General features: G+C 31.1%; 1 protein-coding gene across 7 annotated transcripts; it reads right to left on the reverse strand.

Annotated features, from left to right (window-relative positions):
• Nucleotides 1-5,704: 5,704 nt before the first annotated feature.
• On the reverse strand, nt 5,705-11,991 carry LOC7476436 (uncharacterized). 7 transcript variants are annotated; one of them, XR_008059162.1, is made up of 10 exons: nt 11,825-11,988; nt 11,229-11,325; nt 10,897-11,105; nt 8,576-8,693; nt 7,798-7,875; nt 7,599-7,722; nt 7,063-7,502; nt 6,830-6,969; nt 6,107-6,450; nt 5,705-5,941 (listed from the first exon to the last, which is right to left on the reverse strand). XR_008059162.1 is itself a non-coding variant. In XM_024602245.2 (10 exons), the coding sequence occupies exons 2-10, from the start codon at nt 11,247-11,249 to the stop codon at nt 5,830-5,832; spliced, it is 1,338 nt and encodes a 445-aa protein (XP_024458013.2). In that variant the 5' UTR covers nt 11,250-11,435; nt 11,825-11,991; the 3' UTR covers nt 5,705-5,829. The 7 variants fall into 7 exon arrangements, 6 of the variants coding, with proteins under 6 accessions (XP_024458013.2, XP_024458015.2, XP_024458014.2 ...); XM_024602245.2 differs by having other exon boundaries at nt 6,355-6,450; nt 11,229-11,435; nt 11,825-11,991; XM_024602247.2 differs by having other exon boundaries at nt 6,355-6,450; nt 11,229-11,322; nt 11,825-11,989.
• Nucleotides 11,992-19,243: the final 7,252 nt, after the last annotated feature.

Below are 19,243 nucleotides of genomic sequence, written 5' to 3' on the forward strand. Positions count from 1 at the left end.
TACTGTTTGGGCTATATCTGAAAATATAAGTGAGATTTTGCTATGATTCTAGTTGGGATGGAAACTAGACATCTCAAAATTCACATACATATATGGTATGCTCAATAACTTATCCGAATGAGAGAACGATGTGCTTGAAGTCATGCTTGAAATCTATGAGCAAATAAGAAAAGTAAAAAAATGATTATTTTTCATATGATTTGTGGATTCTTACAAGGTAAAGATTTAATGACATGTAAATATTTATTTTACATGGATTCCTCATTTTGCAAGATTTCTTATGCAACAACAATTCTTATTATTTAAGGATATTAAAGGTGGTTTTTTGGCTTATTTTTCATAGTGCATAGTTTTATACTAATAATAATAACTTTTGATTCAACTGTTGGATCGGGCTGAATGTTTTCTAGATGATTCTAAAGGCCTTGTTTTATATAGGATTTATATTTTGTAGTGATCAAACATGGAGAAGACCTTGTGATAAATCCTAGAAGCTACTATGCAGGAATTACATTATTTTCCTAATTGTTTGTAGGATGTTTTATTTAGAATTCTTTTGTTAACTTTTCAGAATAGTTTAAGAAATTTTATTTGGTATAATTAGGGTTATTTAGCTTGTATTTAAATTTTTATTTGGAAGAGATTTAATAATTTCATAAAAGTATTTTGTGTGTGGCGAGGTTGCTCATATTTTTGGTTCTTTATTGAACTTTTCTTGAACTTATCAAAGATAAATTGATTTTGTGGTGTTCTTCCTATATAATTTCATTTTGTGATTTATTATAATCATAAGGTTGGAGTTATTTTTCATCCAATAACTTTGGTGTCTTGGTTTAGATAATCATTATATCGGGTTCTTTATCGTAATCTAATTTTCATTTTCTTGAGTTGTTTTTTTCTTATGTATTGATTCAAGAGTTCTTACCCTCTTGGTTCACATCACTTATGATAAATGTGAAATTTTTATATAAGTACAAAATGACTAAGAAACAATTTTCAAGTGTTGAAAAGATAATTATTTTCTTGATTTAGTTCATTATGATATTTTTGAATTTCAATGGCATTTTAACCAATGATGGCAATAAGTATTTTATTACTTTTATTGATGATAACTTTAGGCATTTATAATTTTTAATCTTTATAAATTTGAAGTTGGAAACAAAATAGAGAGGAGTATCAAATTCTTAACAAATGATACAGGAGATTAATATTTCTCTATGAAGTTTTGTTCCAATTATAAAGAAAATAGAATTGTATATCGAGTAAGAATTGTATTTTAACCAATGGTGACAATAAATATTTTATTACTTTTATTGATGATAACTTTAGGCATTTATAATTTTTAATCTTTATAAATTTGAAGTTGGAAACAAAATAGAGAGGAGTATCAAATTCTTAACAAATGATACAGGAAATTAATATTTCTCTATGAAGTTTTGTTCCAATTATAAAGAAAATAGAATTGTATATTGAGTAAGAATTGTATTTTAACCAATGGTGACAATAAATATTTTATTACTTTTATTGATGATAACTTTAGGCATTTATAATGTTTAATCTTTATAAATTTGAAGTTGGAAACAAAATAAAGAGGAGTATCAAATGCTTAACATATGATACAGGAGATTAATATTTCTCTATGAAGTTTTGTTCCAATTATAAAGAAAATAGAATTGTATATCGAGTAATGGTGACACCAAAAAGCCATAGAGTTCTAGACATACCCCAAAAATAAAATGGTTTGATGGAAAAAAAATAAAACATTGGTTGAAATGGTAAATGTCATGATTCTCTATGCTAAATTTTCAATAAATCTGTTAGGAGAGTATTCGCTAAAAGCTTGTCATATACATAATAGAATATCTTATAGAAAAACTAAAATTACTTTAAATTTTGGATTTATTTATCTTATTATAGATTATCTAATCCATGGAGGACAAAGTTGAGATCTTGATCCAATAAAATTATTTTTGTGGGATATGTTAAAAATTCAAAATTTTATGGACTATTAAATATTGATTCTAATTTATTGTAGAATCGAAATATGTTAACTTTATTGAAGATAAATACTTCAATGATTTTGATAATGATCTATAGTTGGAAAACACATAAAATACAAATACAAGTTTTGAAGATTTAAGAAACAATGATAAAAATTAATGTCTCATATAGTAAAATCAAACGAAGAAATAGGGGAAAGGTACAAAAATAATCTCATCCTAATTGTATTTATACATAAATAATTTGTCTTGTGAAAGGAAATTGTAAAACTATGGTTAATAAAATTCCTAAATTATTATTAGTTAAAGATGATCCTATGATTTATGGTGAAGCAATTACATCGAAAGAAGCTGCTTTCTAGAAAGAGGCAATTAGAGAAGAAATGAATTCTATTTTTCTTACATCACATCATGATTGTTGACTTGCCTTTAGGATAAAAACCAATTAGTTGTAAATGGAGAAACAAATATAATACAAATGGATTTATAAAAACCTTTAAGGCTAAGTTAGTAGCTAAATGGTTTAGACAAAGTGAATGTATTAGCTTTATTTCATACATAAGCTAGAATAATCTCTATAAGAATGTTATTTACTTTAGCTTATTTATATAATTTGCATATTCATCAAATGAATGTTAAGTTTACATTCTTGAATGTTGATTTATATGAAGAGGAGGGTGTTATATTAACTAGAAATGAAAACAAAATGTGTAAACTTACAAAATCTTTATATGGGTTGAAGCAAGCATTGATAATGGCATGAAAACTTTGAATCGATGATCTTATAAGATGATTTCAAATATATTAAAGCATATAAGTGTATATATTTAAAATTTACTAATGAGTATGGTGTTATAATTTATCTATTTGTAGATGACATGCTCATTATTGAAACCAATATGAAAGGTGTCTTGAAAACTAAAACTTTTCTAACTTTTAAATTCAAGATAAAAGACTTGGTGAAGTTGATGCAATCTTAGATTTAAAAATTAACAATTCTATATTTAAAAGTTAAAAAACATAATAGAGGTTTGCATTAACTCAAATACATTATATTAAATAGGTGATGAATTTAATCTCTTGAATTTCAAAGAAGCAAATACCCTGTATAATGTTTATTAGAAAATTTTTGGATAACACCAAAAGAGCAATAACACAATTGTATACGCTAGTGTAATATGTATCATACTGTATTTTATACATTTCCCTAGATCAAAAATAGCTTTTGTGGTATGTAAAGTTTTAAAGTACATAAGTAATCATGATGTGACATATTAAAAAATAAATTGGAAGAGTTCTTGGTTACATGTAGAGAACAACTAATTAAGGATTGTTTCATAATAATTTTCCACCTGTTCTAGAAAAATATATTGATGCTAGTTGAATGAGAAGTGTGAGTGATAGTTGTTATGCTTCTAGTTGGGATATTTATGCTAGCAAGTGAAGTTTCCTTTTAGGCTACAAAGAAATAGATTAATATTACTCACTCTATTTTATAGTAACTATGCATAAATAGTAGCATGTGCATTATTTTATGTTTTAAATAGTAACTCACTATAGGACATATAGAAAATAAGAAAAAAAAAAAAAAAAAAAAAGGGGATAAGACATGCATTAGAGTTAGTTCCAGGCAAGGAGGGGTTGCTATGGTGGCAAAAATAGTGTCATGTTGACAGTGCATTGTTTTTAGGGTGGTTTTTCTCTTATTTGGTTTCTTTTTTTCTCTTTGGTTTTTGCTTTTTTTTCCTTCCCTTTTCTTTCTCTTTTCTTCTCTTTCCTCTCTAATTTTCCAGTTCAAACTAACCCCATTTCTAACCTAAAAAAACTCTCTCAACTCAAACTATCTTTTTCTTATCTCTCTTTATCTTGGCATTTCATCTCTCTAAGTTGGCTCTCATTATTTCTTGCATTTCTCCCTTTTACAGGTAGGGATAAATCTTCTAGTACCTTTCTTGGTGGAATGATCACTATCATTTCTCCCTTAGGTCAATCTCAACACATCCACCATAGTTGTACCCTTTGGCCAAGCATGTTTAAATATTGGTCTCTTTGCACCAATCTTGCAGTAGATTTTGAAGGTCAGATCATTTTTTTATTTTTTGTCTAAGAAAATAGTACATATGTAGGAGAGGAGAATAGTGTATTTGTTATGTGTTTTAATGAGGCATTGGACAGAGAAAATAGTGGCTAAAGTCAAGCTGAAAGATAAAAAAATAAAAAATAAATAAAACTAAAATTGTAGACATGCATGTTGAAGAAGAAGGGTCTATTTTGGCATGCATGCCTAAACAACATTGTTTTGAACTGCAACTTTTCTTTTTTAATTCAAGCATGAAACGATGTAGTTTTTTCAAAACATATCGTTTTATTTAATTAGATTTTTCATGATTTTACATAGATCTTTTAATTTTGATGCCTTTTTAAACTTCATCATTGGACAACCAAAGATCATTGCCCATAAAATTTCCGTAAGCCCAGAAGTAGCAAACAAATAGAAATGAACAAAAGGAGAAAAAGTGGCAGTAAAATTAGAGATCCAAACCTATTTTGACAGTGGCTTTCAATTTAGTTTTCACAAGGGAATGAATAAAATTTTAGTGTGTAATGGTTTTGAAGCTTTTGTGCAAAAATACCTAAGCAAAACCCATTTCTTATTGAGGTAGGAATTCCAGTATATAGGATGTTTGAGAGTGTGGTAGCGGTTATTTTTCAAAGTGTTTGTCACTTGGAAATATATCAAAATAATATTTTTTTTAAAAAAATTATTTTTGACATCAATACTTCAAAATGATCAATGATATCAGCACATCAAAAAAATCTAAAAACACTAAAAAAATAATTTTAAGCAAAAAAATAAAAATATTTTAAATTTTTTTAAAGCATTTTTAAAAAGCAAAAATAAACAAACTAAAAATCAGTTTATGAAAATGGAGGTTGGAATTACGAGTCAAAATTGTGAACGAGTTGCAAGAAAAAATAATTGAAAAAAGAGAAATTAAAAAAATACAATAATTAATAACTCAAAACCTTAGTGGAGATGTCCCAAACTCTAATGCAAAATCTCTCTTTTCCCATGTCAAAACCCATAAGCAACCCCTACTATTCCATTATGTGCTAAACCACCACAAATGCCAATTTATTCAATGAACCCTCAGTTGAAGCTGAAACAATTTTGTCTCCGTCGTACACAAAACCTACAGAAAATTCTTTTATTGGCCACGAAAATTCTTCTTGTTTTATACCTCCATTCTTTTTTAGAATTTTGCCTATCCTCAATAAATTGAATAAATTGACAATTTGATCGTCAAATTGGAGTAGAAGCTGCAATAAAAATTATTAAAAGTGATATTGTGAATTGCTAAATTGAAAATCCTAGGCATTTTAATATATTTTATAATCTTTAAAATTTTGGGCGTTTCTTAGTTTGCAAGAATTTTCTATCCACAGAAGGATTAAAAAAAAAGGACAAAATTCAATCATTTCTTTCATTTCATTTTCTTTTTAGTTTTACATCATGCATATAGAAGTGCAAAAAATATTTCCAGAAATAATTCAATATTATTGTTTATTTATATATTCCCAAGAACATTTTTCACCAAAAAAAGGGGGGAGAAACATTCCTTATAAAGTTTTTTTTTTTTTTTTGTTAATGATAAATTGTCATCAAATTACATTAGTTTCTGTTAGGAATCCAAAGCGATCTCTATCCACCAAAAAAGCATTTCACTATTATTACTAAATTACTAACATCATCTAAAATTGAAACATATTTGAAATCAACGAGAATAAGAATCCAAACCAAGGGCTCGACGACTGTCATGAAAACAGCTCATCGGTGGCTCAGTTTGCGCTTCTTCGCCAGCTTTCTCTTCCGTTCTTGTCGCTCTTCTTCTTCTATCAAGCGGAGCTGCTCCTCATCTTCCTCTCGTGCGATTCTGGCACTGTATATCGAAATAACGAAAAGTCGGGTGTGAGTAAGAGCATTGTCCCCAAGGAATATGACAAATATGCCACTCCTTGGGACCCGCACAAAAAATGTTTCCTTCCATTTATGACTCCCAATTTTAATGCAGAAAAACAAAACTTCTTAACCAAAGTAACTTTACGATGAGGGATGTTAGCGCAGGCACATCATCAGTATTCTCCTTCGTGGTTTCCTCCCCACTCCCCCAAAGCATGTATACGATTGACCCACACATGCTCAATAAAAAAGCACACATGAAAGATCTTGATTAAAACTATACGATGGGAGATGTTAGAAGAACAACAGAATCAGTAGTCAAAATACAGAAAAAAAAATTCGATAACAAATTTCAGTTGACATTCTCATATGAAATTACTTAATGATTCTAACCTTCTCTTCTCTTCCCTCACGATATCATCAAAATTTGCCTCCATGTTGCTATCATCGTCGTCGTCGTCGTCGTCATAATTACCATGATGTTTATTTCTGCAGAGAAAATAGCAACCGTTCATAGCAAAGAAATTACCTCAAACCATCTTATCAAGATCACATGAAAGCATCACCAAAAAACCAGGCACATAAGCTGACCACTCAAATTCAATTTATTATGAATCCAAAACTAAATCAACCAAAACCCTATCTCAGATTGATAGCCTCGAATCATTCTTACCGCACTCCTTGACAATTAGAGGGCATGATTCAGTCATATTGACAATAAGAAGCTCCCTTAGTCCAGAGATAGCTACTTGAGGAAAAATATGAATTATGCAGAAAGATTATTCAACAAAAATAAAGGCACTTCAACAACTGAAATGAAAGAGAGTATGTCAGAGGGCAGAAGTAGCAGGAGCAGCAGCAGCTTTACCCAATCATTTTTCTGAGCATTTCGAAAGCATCCACGTCATCATCGGAGCACTCATCAGGGAATGGTCTGACAGGCTTTTTCTTCAGGCAATTATCCGGTGGCAATACATGAGATGAAACTTGCTTGACTGGCTTATTTATCTGTTAATATTCCAGGCAGAAAGTACGAGATACAGAAACATTTAACATCGATTACGTTGTCATAACCATTTAAATGTAGAGAATGGCTCAAACCTGAGGTTTTGGAGATGCCAGTGGCTGTTTTGGTATCATTTTAGCCTTGTTGGGTTCTTGTGATCCTTTTCTCTGTTCCCATTGTTGCTTTGGAACAGATGGTTTTGAAGGGAGAGGTTTCTGTACAGCAGGCAGGATTTTCTTAGCACTTGGTGCCATGGCCTTCTTCTGCATAATGGAAACAGGTGTCTTTGAAGGCAAGCATTTTGACCCTGCAGGCCGGCCAGGCCCAGTCCCGTTGTTGCTACCTAGCTGCCTTTTTGAGTTCATCAATGTTGCATCAGGTTTATTAGCAGAAGTTGGCTTTTGCAATCCTACTTTAGAATGCATTTGGCCATTCCTGAAAACTGGCTTCCTTTCTTCATGACTGCCATGAATATTTCTGCCACTATTGCTAGATGGTTGTTTGCTCTTTTGTTGCACTTGAGCAGATCCCGCCTCTTGAACATCAGCAAAAACCCTGTATAAGTTTCCTCAATAAAAATTGCATGTAACTAATCTAAATAACCAAATAACAAACTAAAGTTGCAAGATACCGGAATTCAGAGCAGAGAAACTTTGATAGGCAGGTTCTTTTGTAGGAGCTGGGAGCTCAGCATCATCTGTTAACAAGAAGGAATAATCTCTTGTATCCTTGAGTTTTTGGACTTTTGTTTTTAGCTGCACATTAATTGAAAAACATTTTCAGTGGTCACTCCGAAAAGAAGAAGAAAAGAAAAGAGCTGCTCTGAATACCTCATTTTTTAGTTTTGGTACATGTCTATGTCCTCCATTTTTGGAACCTGTGGCAGTTGAAGAGGAGCTCCTTTTGTTCTGCATCAGCAAACAAGATTGCAAAGGTAAGATCTCCATCTGAAATATATTAGCCGCTGTTTGCAGCATCTTCACTCCAACATGGTAACAAGTCAAATTCACAACAGCACTTGCAGTTGCAGATCACTAAAGAAAAGCAGTCTCAAATCAACAAAACCCACAACCAAAAAGCTAAGAGAACAAACCACACAAACCATGACACAAAATTTCAGATTGGATCACACAGATACTATCAAGGTTATGGATTTTCTGTCAAAATATTCATTTCACTCAATACCAAGGTCCATTTCAAGTTGTAAGTTTGCCATTCTTTTCATGAAAAAACTAAGTTAACCAAATTGACATTCCTAGAAAATTCAAGATGTTACAGTAATTGAACTGGTTCCAAAAATAATAGTATATTAATATACTAATTTCTAGTATCAGAGACACCCTTTTCTAATAAAAGCAGTTCCGTATCGCTACCTGTGGGGCTAGCACACACCATGAGTAGGGAAAATTATCTAATTGTAAATTGCAAACCTTAGAGCAACCTTGATAAGAATAAGCAAAATTAGGCACCTGAGATTTCACCAATTTTTAATCAGATGTCACAAAGCTCCACAAACATGCATGTAAATAAGAGTGTTATATGAAGATCAAATCTGCATCATGCACGTCTCACGAGATTCAGCAAAACCAAAAGGTTTATGATACATACAGCATGCTGGGAGTTTGAAACTCTGAGAGCCAAATGTTGGTTTTCTAGTAATGACTTGCTTTCTTGAATTACTCTTTGAGCAATAACTGGCTGAGAAGGGCCAAAGAATGAGCCATAACTGCAGAAAAATGAAATCAGTGATGTGAACCAAATCATTAACAAAGATAAGCATGAATAAAGGAAAAATGCAAGCAATTTAACAATCCTACACCTGACCATAAGTTCAGACTGTTGAGATTAATCCCAGAGGATGAACTTGAATGAAAAGACAAAAATAAAAAGATAATTACAAAAAACCTCCTATACTTTTTTCCGTTTTTCATTTTCCATCTAAGGTTTGAGAAATCACGGTTTCCTCCATGGTCAACGGGACAAATCAAATTAGAAGAAAAAACATTTTTGTCCTCGTATATAATAAATATAAATCTGCACAATTTTCTCACAAACCTCATTTCTCTCTCCCAAACATGATATCTCTCTCCAGTTTATTTCTCTCTAAAAACACTAGGTATGTTTTATACTAATTATGGACGTTGTTAAAATCATGAAAACCCCCAATTTAATAAATTAGGGTTACTGTTCATCAGGTCAGGTGGCAATCAAATCATAAAGGCTTTGTCCATACTGAACAAGAAGGAGAAGAAGGCCTGCTCACCCTTTTGGATCGGTGGGATGCTCTAGCTTTAAGAGGGAGGAGCAAATAGTCCATCGTCGATCGAGACTTTATAAACTTTTCGGTAAGAAGGACATGGTGATATATCAACAAAGGAGGGAGTTAACGTAGTGGTATCCGCCTTTGCAGCTGGCTGTCATCGATAGTCGATCATCAATTGAGATGGTAGATAGCATTTATGCATTTGATGACATGATTGCCAATGGTCAAAATCACAAGGGCATCGAAACACCTTCTCCTTGGCATCAACCGGTCTCCCTTGGCTCTTCCATAGGCTTGGAGTTGGTTGAATCTGGTTTTTGTTGAATGCTCCAATAGATGAATTTCTTGGAACATATTTTTACTTGTAGAAGTTTCTTGGTTCTTCTAATTTTTCCCTCTTAAGTAAGGTTTATGTTCCAGATTCTCAAGTGTAACTACATGCTAGATTTCATAATACAATCAATTGCTTGTTCAAATTTGATCACAATTTCTGGAGTATACAAATTGTGTTGAGTTGTTCTATGGTAGTGTTGGCTCAAATATTGTTGTTTTGAAATTGTCAAAAAAATATTATTTGAAGGAAAGATGTTTTATTTTTAATTTTTTCTTTAATTTTAGTCACCAAGGGCACTTTAGCCATTAAAATTATTATAATGGCAAACTTATAAATAATGATTGACTTGTATTTGGTGCCAAAATACAGGATGTAAAGTGTAATGAAGTTACTAAAGTTTATGAAGTTACTAAAGTTTGGGAGGGAAATTAAAATTTCTCAAATCTTAGATGAAAAACAAAAAACAGACCAAAGTTTAGGAGGTTATTTTTGTAATTATCCTTAAATATAACTTGAATGATCACACTTAGGGCCTGTTTGTTTCTGCGTTTCAAAAGCGCTTTTGACAAAATTTGAAAATTTTTTATTTTTTTATTAACTTCAAATTAATATGTTTTTAGTATTTTTAAATCATTTTGATGTGCTGATGTCAAAAATGATTTTTAAAAAATAAAAAAACATCATTGACATGCATTTTGGCACGAAAAGCTATTTGAAAAACAACCACAACCACAATGTCAAACAAACCCTTAGAGTGAGATGTTCCCGAGGCGAGACCACGACTGAGTGGTTTTAGACCCTGAATGACATATAGTGGGCTACGTCTCTTAGAGAATTTATAAGAAACAAACTATACCGTCACCCTAACCATACTCAGAAAGGACATGTCTGGCTGATCTTTTGGGACCAAATTCAAAAGATTTATCTTAGAACAGGCTTCAATGGCTTGGCAGTTGATATACTAGTGTAGCAAAGGCAGGCCCATTAATAGAGCTTGCCTAAACAATCAACCACTTAAAATCCCCGAACATCATGATCGAGCCACATAAGCAAGAACACAAACCAACTTTGCATCCTCGGATGTGTACAGGAAGGCATTGAAAAAGCATGTACAGGCATAATTATAAATTGAACTGCATAATTACAAATCAAACACACTATTGTGTTCAAGTGTGTGTGTGCACGTCTATGTTTACCAGAGCTTTTGCATTTACAAAAGGTCAACAACATGTAGTACCAACAATTATCTTTAGATGGAAAAAGCAGTGCATTTCATCGTGATAATAAAAAAACAAGTTTAAATGCATAAAGAAAAATAAGTGCGTCACTCACTTATCTGATGGAAGTTTTTCCTTCTTCTCCTGGGATTTAGAAAGAACAGAACCATGTTCCTTCTGCATTTTCTTTCTAATTTGTTCTTTAATCCGCTCCCTTAATTCAAGATATTCCATTTCCTCTGCAGTGGGTTTTCGTTCTTCATATTCCTCCTCCTCAACTTGCTCTTCACCTTCCTCCTCATATTCATCATAATACTCATCTTCCTGCATGATCACAGCACTAAATAATTAAGGGGGGGGGGGGGGGGGGGGGGGGGGGGGGGGGGATGCACTTAATAGTATATTTGAAAAAGGAAGTTTGATATTAAACTAGATACAATGGCTTACCTCTCTATCATATCCTCGCATTGCAGTTTATAATTTATAATCTTTTATAGTCTTCAATAAAGTAACAGACAGTTGCTCTAGTTAAAACCAATGGCTACTGGAAATACACAAGAGTAAAATAGTTAAAATGCTCAATTTTGGAAAAATACAAAAATTAGCAGCTCGAATAGGAACCCAAAATTCCCTCATAACCCATGGCAAGGCAACCTGTTACATTTGTCAAAATTTGCATAGAATCAAAATTCAACAATCTGATTTTAAGATAAAAAAACACTTCAATCAGTTCCATCTCCAAACAAAATTAGACAGACGAATAAAATAAAAAAACAATTAGACATACATATCCTTTTTTGTCATTTTCATGTGGCTTTTAAACAAAAATCCTAATTTCGCACAAAAAAACTATCATAGCACTATAAAAACAATTGACGATAATTTTATTTATTTTTTTGAGAAAAAAAACATGGAAGGAAGGTATTGAGTACTATAAACGTCGAATAGCACATATTAACGCGAGAATCAATGAAATCGGATACAAATTTAAGCAAGAACGCGACAGGTCTTTTAAATAAATAAATAAAAACAACTTGAATTACCTCAAACTATCAAGAGGAAAAGTTCGAAACCGCGTTATTTCTGATCGGACAAGACCGAGACCAGAAACAAAGAGAAGACTACCACTAAAATGCGCCGTGCATTGTGATGCGCTCCCCATCCCGATTTTACGGTTTTTCTTTCCTGTTGGTCTTGGGGTAAAAAATTTAACTCACCTCTGGTGGGTTTCTTTTCTTGTTTCTTTTTAAGCAACGCGCTTCGGTGCGCAATAAATTTTGATCAGGACCCACCAATAAATAAATAAAATATCTCATCCATTCTTATTAAGTTTTGAGATTTTTTTATTTGATGATTTTCTTTGGTTTTTTATTTTCAATTGGTTTGTTCTATTTCAATCACTTGGAAGTGAACTTGTTGACTTGAATTTTTATAGTATTATTTTTTTTATTTAATAGTTTTTTACATTTTAAAATTCATAATATTTCTCGGTTTTTTATTAGGTTATTTCATTTACATATTCTGAATCATAGATTTTACTTGGCTTGCCTAGTTTATGGGTGTTCTTTTTTTTTTAATTGATCTTTTTTCAATCTCATCGTTCTATGTTAGATTTATTTGGAATTGGATTTCAAATTTTTTTATATTTTCTTTTTATTGGCTTATCTTGGTCTTATAATCTGGCTTGTATATTTGCCATTTTCGCTCAGGTTGACTTAAATTATTTTTTTATTTTTAAAAATTTTTGTTCTTCCTCATTTAATTCGCTGAAATCATAGTTTCGTCACCTTTTTTGTTTTGATAACCGTTATTTTTTGTAGGTTCCATAATTATTATTTTTTTCTAAATTTGTTCATTTAATGTAGTTGTTTGTTTTTCTATTGTCCATTTAAATTATACAAACTTTTTTGCTCAGTCAGGTCTATACCTTAAGTCGTATTTTTTTATTTCTTTAAAACATGCTTATGTCGCCTTTGTGTCTTTCTTTTATCCGATAAATTTAAAAAAAAATTGGTTTATGACATAGTCAAGACCACAAATCTAGTAAAAAACTAAAAGAGTTGGTGAATTTATTGTTTTGTGATTTTTTTTTGTTCTTTAATATTTTTTTATTAGTTATTGAACTTTTTTTTTTAATTTCATCTTTTTAATTTTTGATGAGTGGATGCCTTGATAATTTGTTTTTTTACAAGGTTATCGCAGTCTTAAAAAATCCCAATATTGAGTTAGTGCAGAATTTTTCAAAAAAATATTTGATTTTTACGCATAAAAAATTGAAAATATGAGAACCTAATTTGACAATGAGGCAAATATGAAGTATATTTTTGGGATTTCTTACCTTCAAAATTCTTTCACTTTTATTTTTGGTCCTTTTAGTTTAAAACTTTTATGTTTTGGTCCAAGACTTTATTTTCTTCATAATTTTAGTCCTTAGGTTTAAAAGAGAAGAGAGAAAATCACCAAAAAATTATGAAGGGAGAGAAAGTTACAAGTTGGCCACATTCTAACAACAATAAAAGGTTATCTTGTTTTCAACGAGTTTCATTTGATAAAAATAGTTTTATTGAAGTGTTTTTTAACCTTTATCTTGCCGAAAAAAGTAGATTGAGATTGAAAAATGGTGTTTTTTTTTTTCAAGTTTGATTATGTCTTTTTGGACAGATTTAAGGGTGTTTTGAGTTGAGTAATTGGTTTATTGAGATTATAGTGGCCTTTATTAGGTTTTTTAGGTAAAGATTTATTGAAAAATGGATTTTCAATTAAAAAAAAAGCTATCATAACCCAATTTTTACCCTAAACAATTTCCCAAACAAACATTTCCAACAAAAATGTCTCTTTCAGAAAAAAAATCATTTTAAAAAAATCTTCAAAGAAAAAAAGATTTCAAAAATAAAATATAGTTAGAGGTTGCACTTTGGCAATAATTTAATTTACAAATGGTTAGAAAATCATGTAGGTATGCAATTTAGGGTTTAATTGAAGAAAATTGCAAGAAAAGGTTAAAGCTAGTCATAATTAGAATAATTGAAAGACCAAGGATTAAAACAAAAAAGATTGTAAAGCGTGGACGTCCAATTTATTCAATTGGGGGTGTAATTGAGGAGAGAATTGGAATTAAAGGCAAAACTAGCTAAATTTACATGCCGAAGACCAAAATGAAAGAGATGAAAATGTTTGAAATTCCAATTAATTCAATCAAGAGTATAATTAAAGAGAAAATTTACATTTGGCGTCAATTTGGCAAAAATTAAAAGAACTAAAAGGCCAATGACCAAAATAGAATAGGCGCTAGGATTTTTATTATTATTTGTTGTTTTTAGGAGGGCTATTAATTCAATTAGATGCTTAATTGAAGAAAAACTAAGATTTGGGGTCAATTTGATTGAAGGTGTATAAATTAAAACAATTTGTTTTTTTATTACAATATTGTTATTTTTGGCCCTTTCACGACCATACAACTATTACGTAGAACATCATATTTTTTTTATTTCACCCAAAAACCTTGCACCTGAAACTGGTTTACCCTTTTCAATTATAACACCATCATTTCAATCATTTCACAACTACATAATTAGTCTCGCTAAGATAACTTTCTTGTTTCATTTCACGTCATAGACTATCACTCTCAAGAATACATAACGATCTTAATAATTACATGTTTATTATTCCCTTTGCATAAATAGCAGCCCTCATTTTAAGTTAACTACATTCATTAAATCATTTCCATACCCTAGCTTATTATTTATATTAATGTTGCTTAATATTTACAGTGCATCCTTCAAACCTCTTATAGGTTCATTAACCTCAATTCATACATTGAATTCATACCTTACTTCGACTCTAGTTTCATTAACACATTCAATATATTTACTCATGATTTACTCTGGTTGAGGTATCATTACCTCATTCAATACATTTACTTATAGTTTGGTTTGTTATGGGTCCATCAACCTATCCAGTATATTTATTTATATTTTACCTCTACAATATTCATTGAGTTATTTTAATACCTTAATTCAGCTTCATGTCAACCATTCTTATTTATTCATTTTAATGACCAACATCTTGTATCTTACATCATTTTACATTCATATATCTATTTCAATGTACCTTGAAATTTACATCATTCATGATTAATGGTCTATTTCAATAATTCAAACTCGTACTTTACATTAAACATATATTCCTCAAATTATCTCAATACTTATAGCATGTATTGTACATCAACTATATACTCTTCGGTTCTTTATGGTGATTATAGATCATGATTTATATAATCTATAATCATTTACTCGTTTTATCACATATAACTTGTATTGTAGGACATTCTTTGGCCTCTAACATCATGGCTGATTTATTTTCATGTATAGATTTTATCATATCATCTTTCCCTTCTTGTAGGCATATATTTTTATTCACCATTTCTTTTAAAATACTCAAAATTTATGCTTCAAAACATAATAACTTTGCGCCACTTCGACCAACTAACACTTTACATAACAGGTCCGCCGTTATCGTTGATTCAAATTTCACCCATTAGTCTTGCCGTTACAGTGAGTTTAAATGACTTCATTTATCACTACTTGTTTCATATACCCTTGATTCACAATCCCTAATATATAATTTTACCCTTCTATAAACATCATTAATATCTATGTTTTCTTTTAGGGGTGTACTAACCGTTACTCATATACTCAACTTAAAAGGCACTATATGCAATTTGTCTATAATCATATATGACATGAATGAATGACTAAATCCTAGATCAATCAAAACATGTACTAGTGAGGTAACAATAATGTACCTGCAACCACATCAAGTACAACTCTCAGATCCTCCCGTGTCATATATACTCTACCTACCTTGAGTCCTTTCTTTTTAAGATTTAGGTTATCCTCGGTTAGCACTCGCTTTAGACTAAATGGGCCTCATGGGTCTATCTACTGTAATGGATTGCTAATGGCTCTATGTAATAGTTCGTTCTCCCTAAGTACCCTATATGGGGCAACGAGGACACTCCCTCTCTATGTGGCCTATCTCCCTATAGTAATAACAACCTCTGCTCAAATATTGGCAGTCCCTCCATCGATGTCTCTCACCTCGACAAATATAACATCTCCCTAGGGTAGCTGAACAATCTCCAAGGTGCCTCAAATTACATCTCATACATTACAGATATGTGGGTCCCCTCTGCTTTATAGACCCTACTGCAACATTAGCCCTTGTACGGGCCTGACCACTAAAGGATCCTCTAGTACTCATTTGTGTAGATCCCTTTACACTCCCAGTTGGAGTAAAGTTCCCTCCTTTTCTCTGAAACTATTTTCCACCAAAAGTGGGCACTACTTGCTAAAAGCTAAGTCACACAATTGACTCGTGACTCTTTCGGCACCACTATCTGAATCATTACTCTCTCCACCTTTCTTAGCTAGTGCCCTGCAAGCTCAACATCCTCCTCCCTTACAAATGTCACATAACTCATGTCATAATCTATTTCTGAGTTATTTTTCAAATTCACCTTTTTCTTTCCAAAATAAAAAAAATAAAATAAAGACTGATATTTTGGCAAAAGCAAGCTGGCAGGATTTCACATGAAAAAAATCAAGCTGCAATTCTAGATGGAATCAGGAGCTTAATTATACCATATTTTACTCAAAACTACAAAGACAATGCAGATTTAAGGTCAAATTAAATTATTATTGGATGAATTTATATAAAAATTAAGCCTATATATATAATTAGAGCTTTAATAGGCCCATTTGATTTAATCATAAGCCAAATTAAAGTTTTATTATGTTTAAGAATTAATTTGGATCCAATTGAAGGATTTAATTCGGTGCAAGGACTTAATTATACTTTAAATGGGTCAAATTAATTTTATTAGGGGCTTAATTGGTGAAACATTAAGTTTGTAAGTTCAATTTGGGCTTAATTGAGAAAAATGGAATTTTAGGAGATCACATTTAATTTTTACCAAGTCAATTGATTTAAATCGGGGGTAAAATTGTAAGAAAATAAAAGTTTTAGGGTCAATTAAGCATTAATTCAAAAAAATTCACAGCTAAGGACCATTTTGAAAAAGGCGTCAAACTTTGGGGGTCCAATTGGCTGAAATCAGGGGTGAGATTGAAGGGATTTGAAAGTTTCGTGATTAATTAGGGGTTAAATTGAAGAAATCCGAGACCAAAGACTATTTTGAAAAAGACATTAAAATCCGGGGCTAAAATTGAAGTTCGTCAAGGGCAAAATTGAACAAAATTAAAAGTTTGAAGCCAATCAAGGGTGTAATTGAGAGAAATCATAAATCAAATGATTAAAATGAACTTAACCAAAATGACGTCTTTTTGGGTTAACTGTTCATCTTGCTCTCCAAAGAAGCTGGTTGAGTGGCCTCCTTCCCAAGACATTTACTCTCGGTACAATGTTACGAGGTACCTAATTTTTTTAATACCAAATACTATCAATTTTATACACAAATGACTATTTACTGTTATATCTTCTATATATTTACCACATCAATTACTTGATGGTTATTTTTTTTTATTTTACTCCTAACTTTACAAATCAATACAATTAGCACATCTTAAATGACATACCAATGTCCTCTTTAGTCTAAACTAGGCATTGTTCCATTACCAAACTAACTGATTTCTTCAATTTCCCATTAACCAAGGTAACTAGTTTCCACACAATATTTGTTCACCTGTCGGTTATCTTACACGTCAATTATGTTAGAGTTCTCGTCACACACACACCCACACACACACACATATATCAACATTAATTTTTGTGTGGCAGTCTAACATAAATTACACATGATTTTCACTGTTTTATTCGGTAACAGATCATACATCAAATCCCGCCAATGTGGTCAATAATAATTCTTGCATAGCATTTTCGCTAATGGGAAGAGATAGGCTATTATTGTTGATTGCTAAAAGAAAAGGAGAGATTAATTGAGAAAGTGAGATGATGTTTAAACAAATGCTCTGATAACATATAAGATCAAGAGAACATAAAGAATAAAAAAAAGGAAAAACAAGGATAATTCAGCAGAAAATATTATGCATTTTTGCTATGAGCTTTTGTATTAGATTCATTATGTTTTAATGCATTACAAGTGTATAAATGTGCAACTCTATGACAAATAGGAAAAATACATGACAAGAAAAGTTTTTTTCAAACTAGAATAAGAAAAATATAGAACATGAAAAATATATCATTGTATAGTTAGGATGTTGGAAGAGGATGTCTTGGATAAGCTCAGAAAGGGATGAAAATTGAATGTAATAAGATAAATATTAACACTTAAACTTTACTTCAACTCAAACTACAAACTTAGCTCGTATAAAATGGTATGGATGGACCTCTATTAATACTAGTCAATGGATTTTTCTATCACTTATTTAATATAACTTCCAACTAATACCTTTTAGACTTTTCTACATAGATGATTGATTAGTACTTAAAAGTGCATTTTTATCAAGGTTTTATATCATCATATTGCACTTAAAGTATCATTAAATTCCCTAACTTAAACATGTTTTATAATAACAAGTCTGATAACATAAGATATCTTTAATTTATAGTAAATGCTCATTTTGAATGCAGACATATCTCACAATTTAAAGGATTGATTGATGTGTTTAACTATTGAAAGTGAAAAGACAAAGAGAGGGTTAAGCTTAAAGAAGAGATGCTGGTTCAATTCAAACTGAAACATCATTCGGTTATTAAATCATGAATGGAGCTGTAGAACTTGGATTTAGGTCTGGTTTATATGGATGGAAAGCTAAGACATAGGCCTAAAACTTTCATGAAGAGTCCAAGATTCAAAAGAGGTGTTTTCAAGTTCAAATTGTAGCAACAAAAGAGAAGTCGGAATCTGTCCTGCAGCCCAAACACTGTTTAGTGTTTAGCCCATATCTTAAGTTCTAGAAGTCCAAATGAGCTCATTCTTATTTTGTTGGAAAGCTGAGACAAATTCTCAGAACTTTAATGAAGACTATCTATTCAAATTTTGATGTTAGGAATGACGTTTTGTTCAGACAAGAAGATAATGGTTGTCACCAAGTCAAGAGATGGCTACCCACTCAATAATTAGTCATCAAATCAGTAGTTTCAAATTTTAGCCTATAAAAGGAGGCATTTACCATACATTTAGACATCTTGGTTTTCAGATCAAGATCATATTCTTGCTTTCATTAATCTCTTGTTTATACTTTTCATCATAACTATGTTCTTATCTAGTTTATTTATGTTTCTCTTCTTCACAATGTTTAGCTAAGTTTATTATGTCAAGGTGAAAAGGTTTCACTAATGGTGTTAGAATAAATATAATATAAACTCAACATGGACTTCAATGTTTATATCTAAGAAAGTTTGTTATTAACATATCTTATCTTTTTATCTTACTAATTCTTAATACCTTGCTTGTTAAATGATTAATCTAGATTTGTGTT

The sequence above is a fragment of the Populus trichocarpa genome, chromosome 5 (assembly GCF_000002775.5).
Source record: "Populus trichocarpa isolate Nisqually-1 chromosome 5, P.trichocarpa_v4.1, whole genome shotgun sequence".
Lineage (NCBI taxonomy): Eukaryota > Viridiplantae > Streptophyta > Magnoliopsida > Malpighiales > Salicaceae > Populus > Populus trichocarpa.